General features: G+C 42.7%; 2 protein-coding genes and 1 pseudogene across 3 annotated transcripts; 2 read left to right on the forward strand and 1 right to left on the reverse strand.

Moving 5' to 3' along the window:
• Positions 1-136: 136 nt before the first annotated feature.
• On the forward strand, positions 137-8750 carry LOC112214344 (cAMP-dependent protein kinase type II-beta regulatory subunit). Its single transcript, XM_024372994.2, has 11 exons — positions 137-757; positions 1359-1394; positions 1855-1907; positions 2192-2275; positions 2401-2507; positions 2856-3009; positions 3362-3463; positions 6239-6313; positions 6412-6480; positions 6675-6819; positions 6980-8750. The coding sequence occupies exons 1-11, from the start codon at positions 478-480 to the stop codon at positions 7114-7116; spliced, it is 1242 nt and encodes a 413-aa protein (XP_024228762.1). The 5' UTR covers positions 137-477; the 3' UTR covers positions 7117-8750.
• LOC112214343 (HMG box-containing protein 1) lies at positions 8429-17169 on the forward strand. 2 transcript variants are annotated; one of them, XM_024372993.2, is made up of 11 exons: positions 8429-8517; positions 10224-10416; positions 10699-10906; positions 10986-11121; positions 11576-11687; positions 14264-14376; positions 14575-14731; positions 14838-14982; positions 15160-15423; positions 15625-15766; positions 15886-17169. In XM_024372993.2, the coding sequence occupies exons 2-11, from the start codon at positions 10251-10253 to the stop codon at positions 15901-15903; spliced, it is 1461 nt and encodes a 486-aa protein (XP_024228761.2). In that variant the 5' UTR covers positions 8429-8517; positions 10224-10250; the 3' UTR covers positions 15904-17169. The 2 variants fall into 2 exon arrangements, with proteins under 2 accessions (XP_024228761.2, XP_024228760.2); XM_024372992.2 differs by lacking the exon at positions 8429-8517 and adding an exon at positions 9090-9175.
• LOC112215041 overlaps positions 17050-18987 on the reverse strand; it is a 47785-nt pseudogene continuing 45847 nt past the window's right edge.

Below are 18987 nucleotides of genomic sequence, written 5' to 3' on the forward strand. Positions count from 1 at the left end.
AATTTTGAGAATGGTAAAATCACAGAGTTTCTAAACATTCTGTTCTGTCTGGTAAAACGATGCTCCCTTGAGATGGAGTGGTGACTGATCTGCTCACTCTTCTATTTCTATGATTCTGCGTGCGCAATCTCTAGATGGTTGGTTGTCATGGATACCTGGGTCACATGCGTGGGTTTCCCGAAGCCAGCAGCAAAATGATGCGAGCTAGCTAGCATTGTTAGTGCCATTTTCATTCAGTTTTCATCAAAAGGCGGTAGCTAAATTAGCAAGCTATAGCTAGCTACAGATGAACATACATTGAGAATGGGTATAACGCCAACAACATTTGTTGCAAAAGGCTGTGTTTGGGAACGTATTATTCAAGTGAGCTGTCAACCCTTACAAGCCTGAGCTGGAATATCATTTTTTTTATATATATTCAGAAAATAGCCAGCGGTATTTTTATTATTTGCCTGACTCTTCAAAGACCGATTAGAAATGAGTATTGAAATCCCAGACGGATTGACGGAGCTGTTGCAAAGCTTTACAGTGGAAGTGTTGAGGAATCAGCCAGGAGACCTTCTGGACTTTGCCTTGCAGTATTTCACCCAACTGAAGGAGAATCAGAGAGGATCCGCCTTTGACAATGCCCGAAATTCGGCTAACGGTCGACCTGGGGATAATGTTAGCAGTGGAAGATCGGTCAATTTTGCCGAGGAGACAATGCAAATTGATTCGGAAAATGAAGAAGAAGATGATGATGAGGAGGAATTCGTAGGTAGCTAACCTCACCGTTCTGCTAGAAAAGTCAGTACTGCCTGTGTGATGCTGCTAACCTTGATAGCTAGCTAGCTAACGACGTTACGGTGGCAGCCACTGAGAATGTCAAGCTCGCTAACGTTTTGCTACTACTATGCTATAGTTACAGTAGTCAGCCCAGCTGACGTTAGCTACTGACCATTTTGCCATGAATCCCTCGTGGACAGAGGGAAGTGACAACTTTCGCGATAATTTTACTTCTGAGTAACAGATGCCAGGCCAAGAAAAGGCAATTGAACTCTAATCTCAAAGGGAAATGGCTATCTAGCTACCATCCCAAAACCTCGAGTAACCCCCATTGTTTACTTTGGCCGGCAGTGGAGTGGAAAGAATGTTCTGAAAGTGTCCGTGACTATCCTGACCTGTGTGAGCATCAGTAGCGTTAGCTAGCTGATTCATTCCATGTTAGCTAGCTAACGTTAGCTGAAAACAATCAACAGTGATTTTAGATCATAATACTCTCTCTATATGTCAAGCCAGAATATGTCAAGCCAGAACATGGTTACATGGTTATATCATAGTAAAATACACCTCATCTTCATGTAACTTTTTTTTATTAGCTCCAGTGATCAACAGATTCTTGAGAAGATCTTCAGGTAAGAAGGTTTGATATTCTAGCTATGTCCTTTGTATGTTGCATCCACAGAAGTACCCACTTTTCCACTGTTTTCGACATAGTGACAGGAAATGACATCTGAAGTGTGTGTTTGATGGGCATAATGATATCCTCTCAGTGGCTGGGACTATTGATCCAGTCAGAGCAGCAATTGCTGCTGTCATCACTATCACATATGTTAATAGTACTGTAGCAGGATCACACATGTGTCTGTCTGCTAGCGGCTTTTCAATGCACACAATACTCAAGTATCAGGAGCAGTCTAGAGTTCAGCTTGTTCTCCTATAGAGACATAACAGGCTTAAACAATGCTGTGTGAAATGGATTACACTGCAGATTATGTGACCACCTTGGTTTGGTTGGAATCACTCTTGGTATCCTGAGTGAAATCTGAAGGAGGCACTCAAGTGTAATGTGATGACTCTTGCTCCTCTCCACAGTGTGTGCTGAAGCATTCAACCCTGATGAGGAGGAGGAGGACAAAGATCCCAGGGTAAAATCACTTAACCTCCATCACTATGGGGTGGACCTCTAACCTTTAACCTCAAGTTAGCTAATGATGTGATGCCGCTGGTCCACTGCAAACCATCGTTGATGGTTTCGGTTGAACGTTTGTGTATTTATCAAGAACAAAAGAATGTTTCAGCATAAGAAGTCAGATGCTGAGTGAAACAGGGAGGGAAGGAGATTAGATGACTGTCTGCACTCTGTACTTGAACCTGATACAGTAGCTATAATAATACATGCTAATTATGGCTCTGCTCTGCTCTCTTCCAGATCACCCATCCTAAAACCGACGAGCAGAGGCACAGACTACAGGAGGCCTGCAAAGACATTCTGCTGTTCAAAAATCTAGACCCGGTAAAGTGAAGTGGGGTGGAAAGACTATAGGTTAAACAAATGCATTGAGGAAAAGTCAACAAAAACTGTATATGGATGCTGCTGTGTGCCGTGTCACTGAAATATCTCTGTGGTTGTGTTAACAGGAGCAGATGTCCCAGGTACTGGATGCAATGTTTGAGATGTCAGTGGAGGCTGGCGAACACATTATAGACCAGGATGACGATGGGGACAACTTCTATGTTATTGAAAGGTAGGACTTCAGATTCATCAAGGCATTATAAACAGACGAGACAGTCTATGCAGCACTTTTTGATCCCAGGGACCATATCCACAAAGTTTCTCAGAGTAGAAGGGCTGTTCTAGCATCAGTTTTGCCTTTTAGATCATGATGACTATTATTCTATGGCCAGATCCTAGGTCAACACTCCTACTCTGCGATGCTTTGCTGATACTGGCGATGATGGGTCTGAAATCGCATCCTATTTCCTGTATTATGCACTACTATTGGCCAGAGTTTGGTGCGATATAAGATTTTCCCATATAATAAATACTTATGCAATGAATGAATTTATCATTATGATGTTGCCTTCTTTCCCAGAGGGACCTTTGACATCCTGATGAAAGCAGACAGAGTGGAGCGTGTGGTGGGTTCCTATGACAACCAGGGCAGTTTTGGCGAGCTTGCCCTGATGTACAACACACCCAGGGCTGCCACCATCATCGCCACCTCTGTGGGAGCCCTCTGGTGCATGGTAGGTTGAAGGCTTCAGGGTGAACCAGTGGATTGTCCTGTAGCTGAAATGGATGAGAGGATGTGTAGGTAGGCTGTTACGTACTGTAGGTTTGAATGGTAGACTATGCCCCCCCCCCGGTAGATTGAGGAGTGAATTACAGAAGTGATGCCTAAAGCAAAACATGCCAACACTCCCTGGGTTGTCTGAAGGCATCAGCCTACTCTCTTGAGATCATAATCTTAACCATTACGGGACAAAACGGTGAAACTGGCCCCAGATGAGTGTTGAAGCAACTTAATTACTGGAGTAACCATGTAATGTGGTGTTTGGTTGAAATGATCTGAGGCCTGTGATGTTGTATGTACTCTAGGACCGACTGACGTTCAGGAGGATCATAGTAAAGAACAACCACAAGAAGAGGAAGATGTACGAGGCTTTCATCGAGTCACTGCCCCTGCTCACATCCCTACAGGTAACAACTGTGATCTCTATAGGTTGTTATCAATAAACCTCTCCGTTTATTTATTTTGTATTTCACCTTTATTTAACCAGGTAGGCTAGTTGAGAGTAAGTTCTCATTTGCAACTGCGACCTGGCCAAGATAAAGCAAAGCAGTTTGACACATAGAACAACACAGAGTTACACATGGAGTAAACAAAACATACAGTCAATAATACAGTAGAACAAAAGAAAACAAAGAGTCTATATACAGTGAGTGCAAATGAGGTAAGATAAGGGAGTTAAGGCAATTAATAGGCCATGGTGGCGATGTAATTACAATTAAACACTGGAATGGTAGATGTGCAGAATATGAATGTGCAAGTAGAGATACTGGGGTGCAAAGGAGCAAGATAAATACAGTATGGGGATGAGGTAGGTAGATAGATGGGCTGTTTACAAAGTTAGTGAGGGAGATGTGAGTCTCCAGTGTCATGGCAATTTCCTGTATTACCAAATGATGAGAGAGCAAACCACACACCAGTCAGAGTTATTTAAACTTCATCTTTAATTATATGAGCTTCACCATAGCCCTGTGACTAAGATCAATTCAGTGTCTATAAATGAATTCTGAGATTGCTTACAAAAGAATACTTAGTATCTATTACAGCCAAGATACACCCCTCTCAACTCACATGACGAACCACAGATCTTAGGAACTTCACAAAGGGACTTTTACTTGAGAGAGGAGTATCCCATAGCCAGATAGCATTAGCTATAAATTATCGTTCAGTTTGGTCTCTAAAACGAGATTCTAATCTCGTTCCTGGTACTTCATAGTACCAAAACATTACCCCACTATCTGGAATGCTCTTTAGGCTTTATTGGCCAAAGACATCGTAAATCTGCTCTGTCAGTGCTATCTCATAGAGGCCCATCCTCAGTGGAACACACACACACAATATTCTAATGCAATACAAAGATTATTAAAAAATCTTACAAGCACGATAACATAATCTTGCAATTTTCCACAACATCTCCCCATCACATGGTTTAACAGACACATTCACATTGGAAGACACTGTTCAATTCTGACTTCTCCCTTTCTGATATTCTGCTTATTACCAGACATGTAAAAGACAAGCATGACCTCTCCCCTCTCTGGGCCCCAAGTGACTTTTCCCTTGAGAAGAAAGGAAAATGCAACTGCCAACAGTATAGTCCAAAAGAAGACATTCTAATGACAAGTATAAAGTAAATAAAACATATTTATCTATGTTACCTAGCTAATTCTGATTCAGCTACGACACCAGCTTCAGAGATTTTTGCAGTTCATTCCAGTCATTGGCAGCAGAGAACTGGAAGGAAAGACGAGCGCGTGCTACGAGTGGGTGCTGCTATGGTGACCAGTGAGCTGAGATTAGGCGGGGCTTTACCTAGCAGAGACTTATAGATAACCTGTAGCCAGTGGGTTTGGCAACGAGTATGAAGCGAGGGCCAACCAACGAGAGCGTACAGGTCGCAATGGTGGGTAGTGTATGGGGCTTTGGTGACAAAACGGATGGCACTGTGATAGTCTGCATCCAGTTTGTTGAGTAGAGTGTTGGAGGCTATTTTGTAGATGACATCACCGAAGTCGAGGATCGGTAGGATGGTCAGTTTTACGGGGGTATGTTTGGCAGCATGAGTGAAGGATGCTTTGTTGCGATATAGGAAGCCAATTCTAGATTTAATTTTGGATTGGAGATGCTTAATGTGGGTCTGGAAGGAGAGTTTGCAGTCTAACCAGACACCTAGGTATTTGTAGTTGTCCACATATTCTAAGTCAGAGCTGTCCAGAGTAGGGATGCTGGACGGGTGGGCAGGTGCGGGCAGTGATCGGTTGAATAGCATGCATTTAGTTTTACTTGTATTTAAGAGCAGTTGGAGGCCACGGAAGGAGAGTTGTATGGCAATGAAGCTCGTCTGGAGGTTAGTTAACACAGTGTCCAAAGAGGGGCCTGAATTATACACAATGGTGTCGTCTGCATAGATGTGTGTCAGAGAATCACCAGCAGTAAGAGCAACAACATTGATGTATACAGAGAAGAGAGTCGGCCCGAGGATTGAACCCTGTGGCACCCCCATAGAGACTGCCAGAGGTCTGGACAACAGACCCTCCGATTTGAGGGCCTGTAAGGTGAGGTGCAGTAAGGTGCAGAGCGTTCGATTTGCCTGCTGGGGGGCAAGGAGACCCCCAGCACTGCTAATACCATTGACAACTGCGTGCCATTTTCAAGGGATTGTCAAATAAATGACCATTAGTTGAGTGAATAATAATCAGCTCCTGGAGAACAAGTCAGAACTACTAATTTGGGATTATTCCACGCAAAACTGGAACATCTCAGAAAGGGATGCTGACTGAGTGACACTTGATAATGCATTAGTAGCACAGTCCTAACACTTTGCATTCTATAGTATATACAATGCATAATGGTATACACCGTTCAAAAGTTTGGGGTCACTTAGAAATGTCCTTGTTTTTGAAAAGGAAAGCACATTTTCTGTCCATTAAAATAACATCAAATTGATCCGTAGTCATTGGTCATTAGACAATAGTCATTTACAACATTAACAATGTCTAGACTGTATTTCTGATCAATTTGATGTTATTTTAATTTTAATGGACAAAAAAGTGCTTTTCTTTTCAAAAACAAGGACATTTTTAAGTGACTCAACTTTTGACCGGTAGTGTATATCTAAACGTGTTTATCTCCCATCTGTAGAGCATTATAGCAGCTACCACAACTGTTCTCTCGTGTCCTGACAGGTCTCTGAGAGGATGTGTGTGGTGGATGTTCTAACCTCCAAGACCTACACTGACGGAGAACAGATTATAGCTCAGGTAATTCTCTCTCTCATTATCCCTGTATTTGGAGAAAGTCCATGTAAAATGTAAGAGGTGCTACTCAAATGACTAACTAACTGTTGTTGTTCTGCCAGGGGGCCACAGCGAACTGTTTCTACATAGTAGAATCTGGTCAAGTACGAATAACAATGAATACGAGCAAGGTAAGGTTTGCTTCTGGATGCTCTACCGTTATTGAAACCGTTGATACGTAGTCATGGACATGTTAATATGTCTGGAGTTAGTGTCAACAGGTTCAAATGAGCTGAAAGCACCGTTACCGAGCATGTCAATGGCACAGTTTGTTCTATTGAAAGCACTGTATGTCTTGTGTTGTCTGATTGTCTGTCACTCCCAGTTGAAAAAGGAGGAGGGAGAAGGGGTGGAAGAGGAGGTGGAGATTGCCATGTGCACCAGGGGACAGTACTTTGGAGAGCTGGCTCTGGTTACCAACAAGCCCCGGGCTGCTTCAGCGTACGCTGTAGGAAATGTCAAGTGTCTAGGTAAGTAGATAAAGACTGCAATCAGCTGGAGGAGCACTGCACTCCAGGAATTGTATCATTGTCAATACTCATGCTCTCTAGTCTAGATGATATCCAATAGCCTTTCTTCGTTAGCTGCAGCTGATATGGCTGTCCTTGTGTTTTTGTTTGTGTGTTCTAGTGATGGACGTGCAGGCGTTTGAGCGTCTGCTGGGCCCCTGCATGGACATCATGAAGAGGAACGTGGTCAGCTACGACGAGCAGCTGGCCGCGCTGTTCGGAAGTAACACTGGCATTCACGACAACGACACGCCGTGATAGAATACACTCGGCAAAGACAACTGAGACGGGATGTTTTTTTTTATAACAAGGGACTCCTAGACTCTCCTGAAGGGCCAAATACTCCTGGTACTGATCTAGAGGTTTGTTCATTACTGCAAACTCATACTTCATATGAGATGAATCCCATTTGTATGGTTTTAGTATTTTGTATGATACATGAACATAGTGGTGTTTGTTAATAACCTTCAGATTCATTCCTGGCCTTATATCCAAATGGTACATATAAAGACACACTTCTATCAGGTTTGTCTAATAGATGAATTACGTTACGGCTTTTGATTCCAAATGAAACATTGGGGTCATCTATTGTCCAGCATTGAACCTTCCCTCACGGAAAAACACTTTAAAAAGACGTTGCTATTTTTTTGTTGTTGTTGTTGTTTGCCTATAAATGTTACCACAAGCATATGAATTCATAATGAAATTAGATTATACTTGGTGTTTCTTATCTCCCAAGTGTATTAGCTACTTTTTAGAGTAACATTTTAGTCTGGACAATTTATGTCGTATGAAAACAACAGTTTTTCCAGGCGAAGAAATCAACATAGAGCTACTGGTATATTTCAGTGTATCTTTCACTTGTAGTTGTCAACTTATTTTTGATTAAATTGAACAATGCATATTGTAATTGAAGTTTAATAGTGCTGTAGTCCTGAGTTAAGCATTTATGATCTAGTTGGTAAAGAGCATTAATTAATAGCCAATGATTTGTTAAACTTCGTATTAAGTTTATACGTATTATATTTGTTAAATCAAATGGGACATTGACACAACTTGGTGCTCTGTAGCAAAAAAAAGGCAGTATTTCCTGACGAATCCATGTGAAGTTGGTCTAAACAGAGCCAATTAATTAATGGACTGTGTTGCTTACTTCATTTTTTTTTTCACTAGTTATTGTGTTATAAGCTGTTGATAAATTGTCAGCGGATGTTTCTTAGACACAGTGTCTTTTCCCATGTGATTTTTGATGTATCCGTGGGTGTTTTGGAGAGCTGATTTTGAGCTCAATATTTTGAACAGGTGAAACAGACATAGGGTGTCTTCATAAGGGAAATATCAGATAGGGAAATTCTCTTAGCATTTTGCATATTGCTGCTAGACCTACGTTTGGTACATAGTGTCTTTGGTACAGTCTGTTAAAAAAAAAAAAAAATGTGTTGTTTTTGTCATTCACGCACTGCTCTCCTTAATGGCTTAGTACCGTATTTGACATTTTGAACCAGAGATGTCATAATTGTCATTATTCTAACCTGCCAATGCATTTGTCAGATAGATGTTCAACCTTCAATGCAAGTGAATCTCTAAACCAGTTTTATCAGTCAGCTGAAAGGATTTATCTTGCCTACCTCTGCACACAATTACCTTTGCCAACAACAGGTATCTGCATTCCTTGTTTCATGGTGTTAATGTTTGTGTTCTGTGTGTAAAAACAGAGTTCAGTTTGTTACATTGAATATTTTTTAAAGTTTCCACACCGACACTTGCTTTGCAGTTTCCCCTTTTTCTCGTTATATTGTTACAATACGCCTAATTTCCTGAGTAGTTTCAGTAGCTTAACTGTTATTTGAATTTCCATTGCAATAAACTTAGGTTTTGTATAAATAATTGAACATTTGCATTTTTTTTACTGTTGGAAAACCTTTTAAAAACGTATCTGGTGTGTGTATCACACAGGTAAAAGCAAACAGCAAATGCATGCATGTTTACAAACCTTTTATCAAAGACAGTCTCTGCCTTTTTTTTGACTATGGCTTTGTCTGCCAGTCCTTGACATTGTAGTCAAAACTGTTACCAAACCTCATACAGTATAAAAACTACAATAGCTAGTTGCACGAAGTCGTCCAATTAGAGCCATCTCTGAGAGATGAGGGACATGGATTACAGCCAAAAGGAACAGCGCAAACAAATATGAGGGTGTATTTACTTAGTGAATAACCAATTACCAAGAGAGAAGCCATAGATTGACGTCTGAAGCCACCAATAATGTTTGCGAAAAAGAATAATATTTATCTCTCACTTGATGGCGACTGTTTTGGTGAGTTGCAAAGAAAGTTTATTAGAAATACTGTAGACAGAGTTTATTTCAACGAAATTAATAAATAAATAGCAGAACCTTAAAGGTGCATATAGGAAAAAAGCGAAGTTGGGATTGCCTTCTTCAGTTTCGAATGACATGTCAGATCGCACACAAATTTCATTGTTGGCGGTTAGTTTTCTTACCAGCTTGAGCAAGAAGAGACGAATGCATAGGCTCTTTCATTCTTTCATTTTATTGTATACAAATATTAACATTTGCTCCACGTGACATGTTTTTGTCTTTTATGCTTCCGCATATAGCACAAGGTCCAATACTTGTCGATTTTTAAACGGTGTTTTCTGTCAACTCGACACTTCTGTGTTTTGACTAAGCCTTGGCCAAATTAGGTTGCGTTTTCCAAATCAATGGGATCGTGTATTACTAGTTAAACATTTCGTTGTAAACCAAATCACTCGGCAGTAATATAGTTCGCTGTCGATGCCGTGTATAACTATTTGTGAGATATTTTCGTGATTTTAACTTATGCGAGTGAGTTATCGTCCTTTCACGGTATTGAATGAATGAGCGCAAATGCGCATGCGCGAAGTCCCGAACGTTTATAAACAAGGCCTGCATCACATGACGCTGTTGCGAAATTGAATGGAAAAAGTTATCTCACTAATTTGACTCATTATGATGGTGCGTTGTTTATACAGTTATATGAGTGTTACTTTTTCTTGTGATAGCTGCTTCAATTTCCAACACAAATGTTGACAAATGGCATAGGCGTAATTGGTTCTGCATAAGAAAAATCCCCCAGCCCCCCATCCTTCCCTTCCTCATCGCACCCCCTTTTTTCCGACTTCAACGCCCCTTTCCAATGTTATACACCAGGGTACACTGTCCCGCGAAAGTCCCGTAAAATCATCCTATTGTCCCGCATTTGGGTATTTTAAATGTGGTCACCCTAGTAACACATAACAGTTGTAAGGTGCTCACATTCAATAACATTGTTAATAAAACGTTAATGAATGAATGAATGAATGGATTGTGTGTTTGTGTCCAGTCAGATGACCTAAAGAAGCATTATAACATGGTGTGGGAAATTAAGAGTCCTCTGAGCAGCAGCAGTAGTATGTTGGATATCCCAGGGCCAGGGCCAGAGGCAGGTAGAGACCAGGGATTGGTCCTGCTCCAGTGTGAAGAACAGCTGCCCTCCTCCCCCGGATGCCCCACCAGTGACAGCCACATGGAATACGGTAATCATAAGCCAATGTCATGTTTATGATGTGATTATAGATGTGCAATGTAGGCTATGCTTTATACAGGTAAATATTATGGTAAATAATTACCATGTTTTTAAATTATAAAGCACCTTTTGTACATCATTAAGCAGAGTGATACAAATACATAATTCCTGATTTACTGTGAAACATCATGCTTTTAGATCTCTGTTCATTCTAGCTATTCTGTTGACATATTTAACCCCTTAAAGGAACTCTGATCAACCTAGTTATTACATTTCTGTAATGTCCCCTTAGATGACCTCCCGGAGCTGGAGGAGGTGGAGGAGGACCAGACAGCCCCCATCGTGTTTCAAGTGGGGGCAGGGGTGTCCCATCAGGAACGTGACGTACACACACAGACTCATACGGCCGGGCCCCTGGACACACACTGGCTCACACAGCTAGCTCACATCGCCACAGGCCCCCAGAGTCCCCTGCTACAGGGTTCCACTCAGGTCGTCAGGTAGGGTTGTTACTGTACCACACACACACACCTGCTCCCGTTTTAATACTTCATAACTGTCCATTTCGAACTACCCCAGGTCAACTCCCGTCCACATCTTTGGCACCAGTAGTAACCTCCATTCCTATGCACGGCCTCCCCACACCCGGCCTCCCCTGACCTCCAGCAGCCTGCCCTCTAGAGGCCAACACAGGGAGCGCAGCAGGCGAGTCAGGGTAAGAGCTGTAATTTATTTATTTATTTTATTTAGGCATTTCAGTTAAGAACTAGGCAAGTCAGTTAAGAACAAATTCTTATTTACAATGATGGCCTACCCCGGCCAAACCCAGACGACGCTGGGCCAATTGTGCGCCGCCCTCTGGGACTACCAATCACGGCCGGATGTGATTCAGCCTGTATTGATACCAGGGACTGTAGTGCCGCCTCTTGCACCGAGATGCAGTGCCTTAGACCGCTGCGCACGTTATGCTACACTACATTCATGCTGCACTGGTGGCAACACTGGACCAGTGCAGCAAACGCACTGCTTTTACTGAGAATATTAAGTGGATCGTCATTCCCCATGAATTAGAAATATGGAGTTGTTTGAGAGTGTAAGTGAAAGTTATCTAGCTAACTAACTGATCCTGCTTTGGTGATAATCCCCTCTGATCTGTCTCGTCTCTACAGGTCAGTAGTGAGTGTGAGTCTGCTGTGTCCTGTCACTCCTCTGTGTCTGATGACGAGGACATGGGCTGGAGCCACTCCTGGCCACCTACTGCTTGGCACTGCTTCCTCAAAGGTACACATACATATATATATATATACATACATACATACATACATACATACATACATACATACATACATACATACATATATATACATACATATATACATACATAAATATATATATATACACAGTATATTACAAAAGTGAGTACACCCCTCACATTTTTGTAAATATTTGAGTATATCTTTTCATGTGACAACACTGAAGAAATGACACTTTGCTACAATGTAAAGTAGTGAGTGTACAGCTTGTATAACAGTGTAAATTTGCTGTCCCCTCAAAATAACTCAAAACACAGCCATTCATGCCTAAACCACTGGCAACAAAAGTGAGTACACCTCTAGGTGAAAATGTCCAAATTGGGCCCAAAGTGTCAATATTTTGTGTGGCCACCATCATTTTCCAGCACTGCCTTAACCCTCTTGGGCATGGAGTTCACCAGAGCTTCACAGGTTTCCACTGGAGTCCTCTTCCACTCCTCCATGACGACATCACGGAGCTGGTGGATGTTAGAGACCTTGCACTCCTCCACCTTCCGTTTGAGGATGCTCCACAGATGCTCAATAGGGTTTAGGTCTGGAGACATGCTTGGCCAGTCCATCACCTTTACCCTCAGCTTCTTTAGCAAGGCAGTGGTCGTCTTGGAGGTGTGTTTGGGGTCGTTATCATGTTGGAATACTGCCCTGCGGCCCAGTCTCCGAAGGGAGGGGATCATGCTCTGCTTAAGTATTTCACAGTACATGTTGGCATTCATGGTTCCCTCAATGAACTGTAGCTCCCCAGTGCCGGCAGCATTCATGCAGCCCCAGACCATGACACTCCCACCACCGTGCTTGACTGTAGGCAAGACACACTTGTCTTTGTACTCCTCACCTGGTTGCCGCCACACACGCTTGACACCATCTGAACCAAATAAGTTTATCTTGGTCTCATCAGACCACAGGACATGGTTCCAGTAATCCATGTCCTTAGTCTGCTTGTCTTCAGCAAACTGTTTGCGGGCTTTCTTGTGCATCATCTTTAGAAGAGACTTCCTTCTGGGACGACAGCCATGCAGACCAATTTGATGTAGTGTACGGCATATGGTCTGAGCACTGACAGGGTGACCCCCCAACCCTTCAACCTCTGCAGCAATGCTGGCAGCACTCATACGTCTATTTCCCAAAGACAACCTCTGGATATGAAGCTAAGCACGTGCACTCAACTTCTTTGGTCGACCATGGCGAGGCCTGTGGAACCTGTCCAGTTAAACCGCTGTATGGTCTTGGCCACCGTGCTGCAGCTCAGTTTCAGGGTCTTGGCAATCTTCTTATAGCCCAGGCCATCTTAATGTAGAGTAACAATTCTTTTTTTCAGATCTTCAGAGAGTTCTTTGCCATGAGGTGCCATGTTGAACTTCCAGTGACCAGTCAGTATGAGGGAGTGTGAGAGCGATGACACCAAATTTAACACACCTGCTCCCCATTCACACCTGAGACCTTGTAACACTAACGAGTCACACGACACCGGGGAGGGAAAATGTCTAATTGGGCCTAATTTGGACATTTTCACTTAGGGGTGTACTCACTTTTGTTGCCAGCGGTTTAGACATGAATGGCTGTGTTTTGAGTTATTTTGAGGGGACAGCAAATTTACACTGTTATACAAGCTGTACACTCACTACTTTACATTGTAGCAAAGTGTCATTTCTTCAGTGTTGTCACATGAAAAGATACACTCAAATATTTACAGAAATGTGAGGGGTGTACTCACTTTTGTGATATACTATATATATATGCACTTATCGGCTAGTTTATTAGCTACGTCACCCCTTTTATGAAAATGGATTGACCCTACAGACAGTGAGTCATGTGACTGTGGCTTGCTGTATGAAGCAGGCAGACAGATATTGAGGCATTCAGTTAGAAGGAGCAGAACGAGTGACAATATCAACTTTGAGCATGGCATGATCGCCACTGTTAGTATCTCAGAAACGGCCCGCCCTCCTGGGCTTTTCACGCACGACGGTGTCTAAGGTTTACAGAGAATGGTGCGACAAACAAAAAACATCCAGTCAGCAGCAGCTCTGATGACGAAAACAGCTTGTTGATGAGAGAGGTTGAAGGAGAATGGCAAGAATCTTGCAAGCTAACAGGTAGGCGCAAACAGACCCGGGTTCCACTCCTATCAGATAAAAACAAGAAGAAGTGGCTGCAGTGGGCACGTGATCATACTGGACAACTGAGGAGTGGAAACACATCGCCTGGCTCGACAAATCCCGGTTCCTGTTGCGTCTGGCTCGATTTAGAGTAAGCAGCATGAGTTGATGGACACATCCTGCCTGGTGTCAACAGTACAGGCTGGTGGTGTACTAGTGTAGGGAATGTTTTCCTGGTACACGTTAGATCCCTTGATACCAATTGGGCATGGATTGTACAAGCGTTTCTGACACCTTGTAGAATTCATGCCCGAAGAATTCAGGATGTACTTAATAAACTGGGCACTGACTGTATATGTCTATGTGATCATTTCCGGGACCAAACACCTGACCGTGTTGTGTAATGACCAGTAATCCATTTTCTATACATTTCTTCCTGTGTCCTCAGGCACTCGTCTGCGGTTCCATAAGGGTTCTAGTGTGGAGTGGCAGGATGCTGAGGAACTGGTGTCAGACGAAGACTCAGATGATGAGGCAGAGGCTATAACCCGCCCCCTGAAGGTACAGTACATACTCATTTAGAGGCAATATCACATCCCCTGAAGGTACAATAATGCCTAGCTCAGTGGACTAATTAGTTCCTGAGTAACACAGTTTAACTGAAATTCTTTAATGGGGTCTCCTATCATCTCCTATCTCCCTATGAGCCCCTTGTGAGTAAAGTTCCCCATCAGTAACTCTGTTTTGTCTTGTCCTCAGGGCTATGGTAGTGAGGGCCTGAGGTTGGTGTCCCACACAGAGAGCCGGGCGTTCGGCCAGTCCGTCCTCAAGCTGACCTTTGACCCAGGTGCCTGTGGGGAGTGTCTTCTGTCCTCTGAGTGTCAGCTGGACCACCCGTTCTACGTCAGAAACAAAGGTAGGAGGCCTGGGTGTGTGTGGGTGGTGTGTGTGTAACGTATGTAAATTATAAGGTGTATGTGTGTAACGTGTGTTTCTCTAATGCGTGTATGTTCTTGTGGCAGGCTGGTCGTCGTTCTACCCCAGTCTGACCGTGGTGCAGTATGGGATCCCGTGCTATGAGGTGATGGTGGGAGACGTGTGTCTGCCTCCTGGACACAGAGATGCCGTCCACACTGACGACTCCCTGGTGTTCGACACGTTCAGGAGGTGAAACCCCTCAGCATTAGTTCAATAGCGTCAGTAGTGTCCATTCTGTACTTTATAAACCATGTGTGACACACTGGATTTGAACCGCAGCTCAAGACTGTGTTAGTCCCCCTGAGCTAAAGCCTCTCAGATCTCAGTGTGTGAGTCTTCTTTGTGTTCCTGTGTTGTTCACACCAGTTATGACTTCACTCCCCTGGACTCGTCGGCGGTGTACGTTCTGAGCAGCATGGCCCGGCAGCGTAGGGCCTCCCAGTCCGGCGGGGGCGCCGTCAGCCTCGACCAAGACACACACCGCAACAAGCCAATTAAGAGCCAGCAGGACTCGGGAGCAGCCGGCGGGGCTTCGCCCACAAAGTGCAAGCGGCCAATGAATGCATTCATGCTATTCGCAAAGAAGTTCAGGTTGGAGTACACCCAGATGTACCCTGGGAAGGACAACAGGTGTGTGTGTGTGCGCATTTGTGCGTGCAAAAAAATGCCCAAATTCCCTGGACTAATCAATCAAGTGAATGTAACACATTGTGTGTGTGTGTGTGTGTGTGTGTGTGTGTGTGTGTGTGTGTGTGTGTGTGTGTGTGTGTGTGTGTGTGTGTGTGTGTGTGTGTGTGTGTGTGTGTGTGTGTGTGTGTGTGCTGCCCTCAGAGCGATCAGTGTGATCCTGGGAGAGAAGTGGAAGAAGATGCGAGGAGAGGAGAGGAGGATGTACACCATGGAGGCCAAGGCTCTGGCTGACGAGCAGAAGAGACTCAACCCTGACTGCTGGAAACGCAAGAGAACCAACTCAGTGAGGAGAGGACACACACACATATCCTAAAAAGCCTCTTGCATGGTGGTCATTTCAATATCGGCCCCTTGGAACTGTACCTAACCTTTCTTCTCTCTTTAACTTGTTCTCCTTTACAGGGTTCCCAGGGGAACTAAGAGGCGCAGATGACAGGAGAAAAGAGAGGGAGGCGATGGAGGGGAGGGCAAGCTGAGAAGAGGGGTGTATGGGGGGAGGCAGTACATGCTCAAACCAGCTACCACTCCTGAGCTGAGGAAGATACGCGCGCACACGCACACGCACACACATTTTAGAGCCAGCTACACTTCCTGTGACGTTACTCTACTGTGATTCGGGGTATGCTTGCTTTCTAAACAAATAGAGATTTATGTAAGGAAAAAATATATATATATAGATATATACAGTATATATAATATACTAACTGTGCTTGAATATAAGATATTTTTTTAATGTCCGACTTGCCTTAATCTTCCAAAGCAAGATTGTATTCTTGTTAAATCATTTTGATTAATTTCAGGTCATTTCATACCTTATAGCTTGAAAAACATGAGCCCATGTGGTGCTGTAGAGTAGAAAAGGGGGAGGTGAAAACTAAATGTCTATTTTTCAACCAGAGATCTGTCTAGGGAATTTAAAAAATGCTTCCGATTATTCTTATGCCTATATTTGTATTACTCGATATATTATTGCACAAAAAAAAATCTGATTTAGACTTTGTACATATATACAGGGGAAGGGAGGGAGGGGTGGGTGGGATATGTGCTTAACCTTGATTCTTGCTGTATTCCAAATGGACACCTACCCCTTAGGCACTTAACTCTCTTTTGGTATTTGTTACATTAGTCCATATTGTTGATAGCAAAATGTTTGCATGTCAGCAGCTTTCAAGATATTAGACTTTCAAGAAGCAAAGTGTCACTTGCCACATCATAGTTTTTGATGGGACGCTTCCTTTAAAGTAGATCGTATTTATTCATCGCGTATCTACAATAGTGTCTAGTGGGTAGGGGTTGGTTTGGAACTGGGCATATCTTACCCGGGTCAAGTGCACTGGGTGTGTGACAAACGAACAGGCCATGTAATAATAATGATGTGTTATATTATAATGATGTTAACATACCTATGGGACGGACATGCATATTCTCACGGCAATTATGCACTACATACACTTTATGTATATGTGTTGTGTACATCTACATGCATATGTAACGTATAATTCAACGATAGCTATATGCAAGTATCATTTCTGACTCAATCTCAGTTTAACGATCAAGATTGTGAAATTGATTTGATTAGTTTATTTATTTCTCTTCATCAACAATGTACAGGTCCTCCTCAAACTTTTACCCACAATGCTCTTGTATTATAGTATAAATAAAAGCATGGATCTGTTGAAATGTCCAGTGCTGTTTATAGTAATCTTATGACTACTGAATAGTCCAAACTGTATAATGTTAAAAAAAGATCAAAACATAAGAAATAAGCATTATCGATATTTGAACTCAATTATCAACACAGTAATACCCCCCGAAAAAAAAAAGCGGATGAAAATAAACAGCAGTAATGTTTGTAAATGGCTAGAAAGCCAACTTCATAGTAAAATATCAAATCTAGATGTATAAATACATTTGGCCTTTTGATAGTGGTCAATTATTATTATTTACATAATATGAGATAATATTATATAATTTCACCTTTCCAACTGATCATCTCTTATTCTACATGTTTAACACCAGTATTTACACAAGTCATCCACAAGAGCGAGAAGAAACATACAGTAGATAGAATGACAGAATATAGGAAGGATATTTTTCCCTTGTAAGTAATTACATACGAATAAGACGTTTCAAAGGGATAGATAGTTAAATCAAGTAACTCAAAAACTGAAACAAACTTTAAGCAAGACAGTGATCACCTTTAAAAAAAAAAAGAGTACAGAACATTTGGCATTAGTCACAAAGACAGAGTATCAAACAGTTTTAAAGTACAACATGAATTACAAAAGGCACAGAATACCAGCCCCTAGCAGCCAGTTGCAACGTGTGGTCATACACGACAAACAGTATGTTTTATTCTGATAATTGGATGCGTAATCTCATGTATTTTGTAGCCAGCTAAGCCTATTAATCACAATCCACTAGTGGCTAGCTCACGTTGCAAACGACTGGTACAAAAAAAGGCAATATTCTCTCTCTCTCTCGGAATGATTGAGAAGGACATAGAGCACAGTGTATTTTCCAGAGTGTGTGGTGCTCCTTGGAGTGTGTGTGTGTATGTGTCTCTGTGTGTGAGAGGTTACATGAGGGACTCCAGGCTCTCTGCTGCAGTGGTGGCCCCCAGGAGAACTGAACCGTTGGTCTCAGGGGACCGTAGGGCCCTCTGGTCTTCCTGGCTGTCCACCAGACTCAACACGGCCCTGTACATGAACTGGTACTGCTCCTAGGAGTGGAGCGGTGAAAGACAGAGTCAGTAAAGGGCTCAGCTACCCTGAATGAGATGTTATCTCCCCTAAATGCAACAAAAGTCCCTAAATAATGCAAATTTATCCATTCTTCAATTTTTTTGATGGCGCTTCACCATCTGGCAGTCCGACGGACGAATCTGGGTTCGGCGGATGCCAGGAGAATACCTGCCAGAATGCATAGTGCCAACTATAAAGTTTGGTGCAGGAGGCATAATGGTCTGGGGCTGTTTTTATGGCTTAGGCTTAGTGGAAGGTAAATGCAAGTTTACCCACCTTTTTCATAAAAATGCATTAAAAGTATTGGGAGCGTTACTGTTTTCACCGCGACCGGCAATCAGAGTTTACTCACCTTTAATTGATTTTTTACAAGTACACACTGGCTACCGGTAGGCCTATTTGAAGTTCCTAGTCAATACACATTATAGCCTAGTCTTGTAAGTTGTGTGTTAGCCTGTCCATCCCGTTTTTTCCAGGACAGTTTCAGCCTCGTTTTGGGTGTCCTGACGTTTTAGGCTACAAAAAAGGTCCATTTGTCAGCAAGACGCATCAATTATTGTAGACCTAATCAATGGCAATCGCTGGATGTCATGAGGCATACTTGTTGGTGCTGGAAATATTTTGGAGTGGACAAACATGCACAGGTAGCCTACGTTTGAAGTTATTTGTTTGACAAAATTTGATCAGTTGAAAATATCATGACTAGTTGTGCTCATGCCACATTAAAAGTGAACTCATTTTACTGTTTAAATTAAGTCTT

This window comes from Oncorhynchus tshawytscha, linkage group LG15, assembly GCF_018296145.1.
Source record: "Oncorhynchus tshawytscha isolate Ot180627B linkage group LG15, Otsh_v2.0, whole genome shotgun sequence".
Taxonomy (NCBI): Eukaryota; Metazoa; Chordata; class Actinopteri; order Salmoniformes; family Salmonidae; genus Oncorhynchus; species Oncorhynchus tshawytscha.

Coding starts and splice junctions, on each gene's coding strand:
- LOC112214344 (XM_024372994.2), top strand. CDS start 478: ATGAGTATTGAAATCCCAGACGGATTGACGGAGCTGTTGCAAAGCTTT. Junction 1,908..2,191: donor AGGAGGACAAAGATCCCAGG/GTAAAATCACTT, acceptor GCTCTCTTCCAG/ATCACCCATCCTAAAACCGA. Junction 3,464..6,238: donor CCCTGCTCACATCCCTACAG/GTAACAACTGTG, acceptor GTGTCCTGACAG/GTCTCTGAGAGGATGTGTGT.
- LOC112214343 (XM_024372992.2), top strand. Junction 10,907..10,985: donor GGTTCCACTCAGGTCGTCAG/GTAGGGTTGTTA, acceptor GAACTACCCCAG/GTCAACTCCCGTCCACATCT. Junction 15,424..15,624: donor TACCCTGGGAAGGACAACAG/GTGTGTGTGTGT, acceptor TGCTGCCCTCAG/AGCGATCAGTGTGATCCTGG.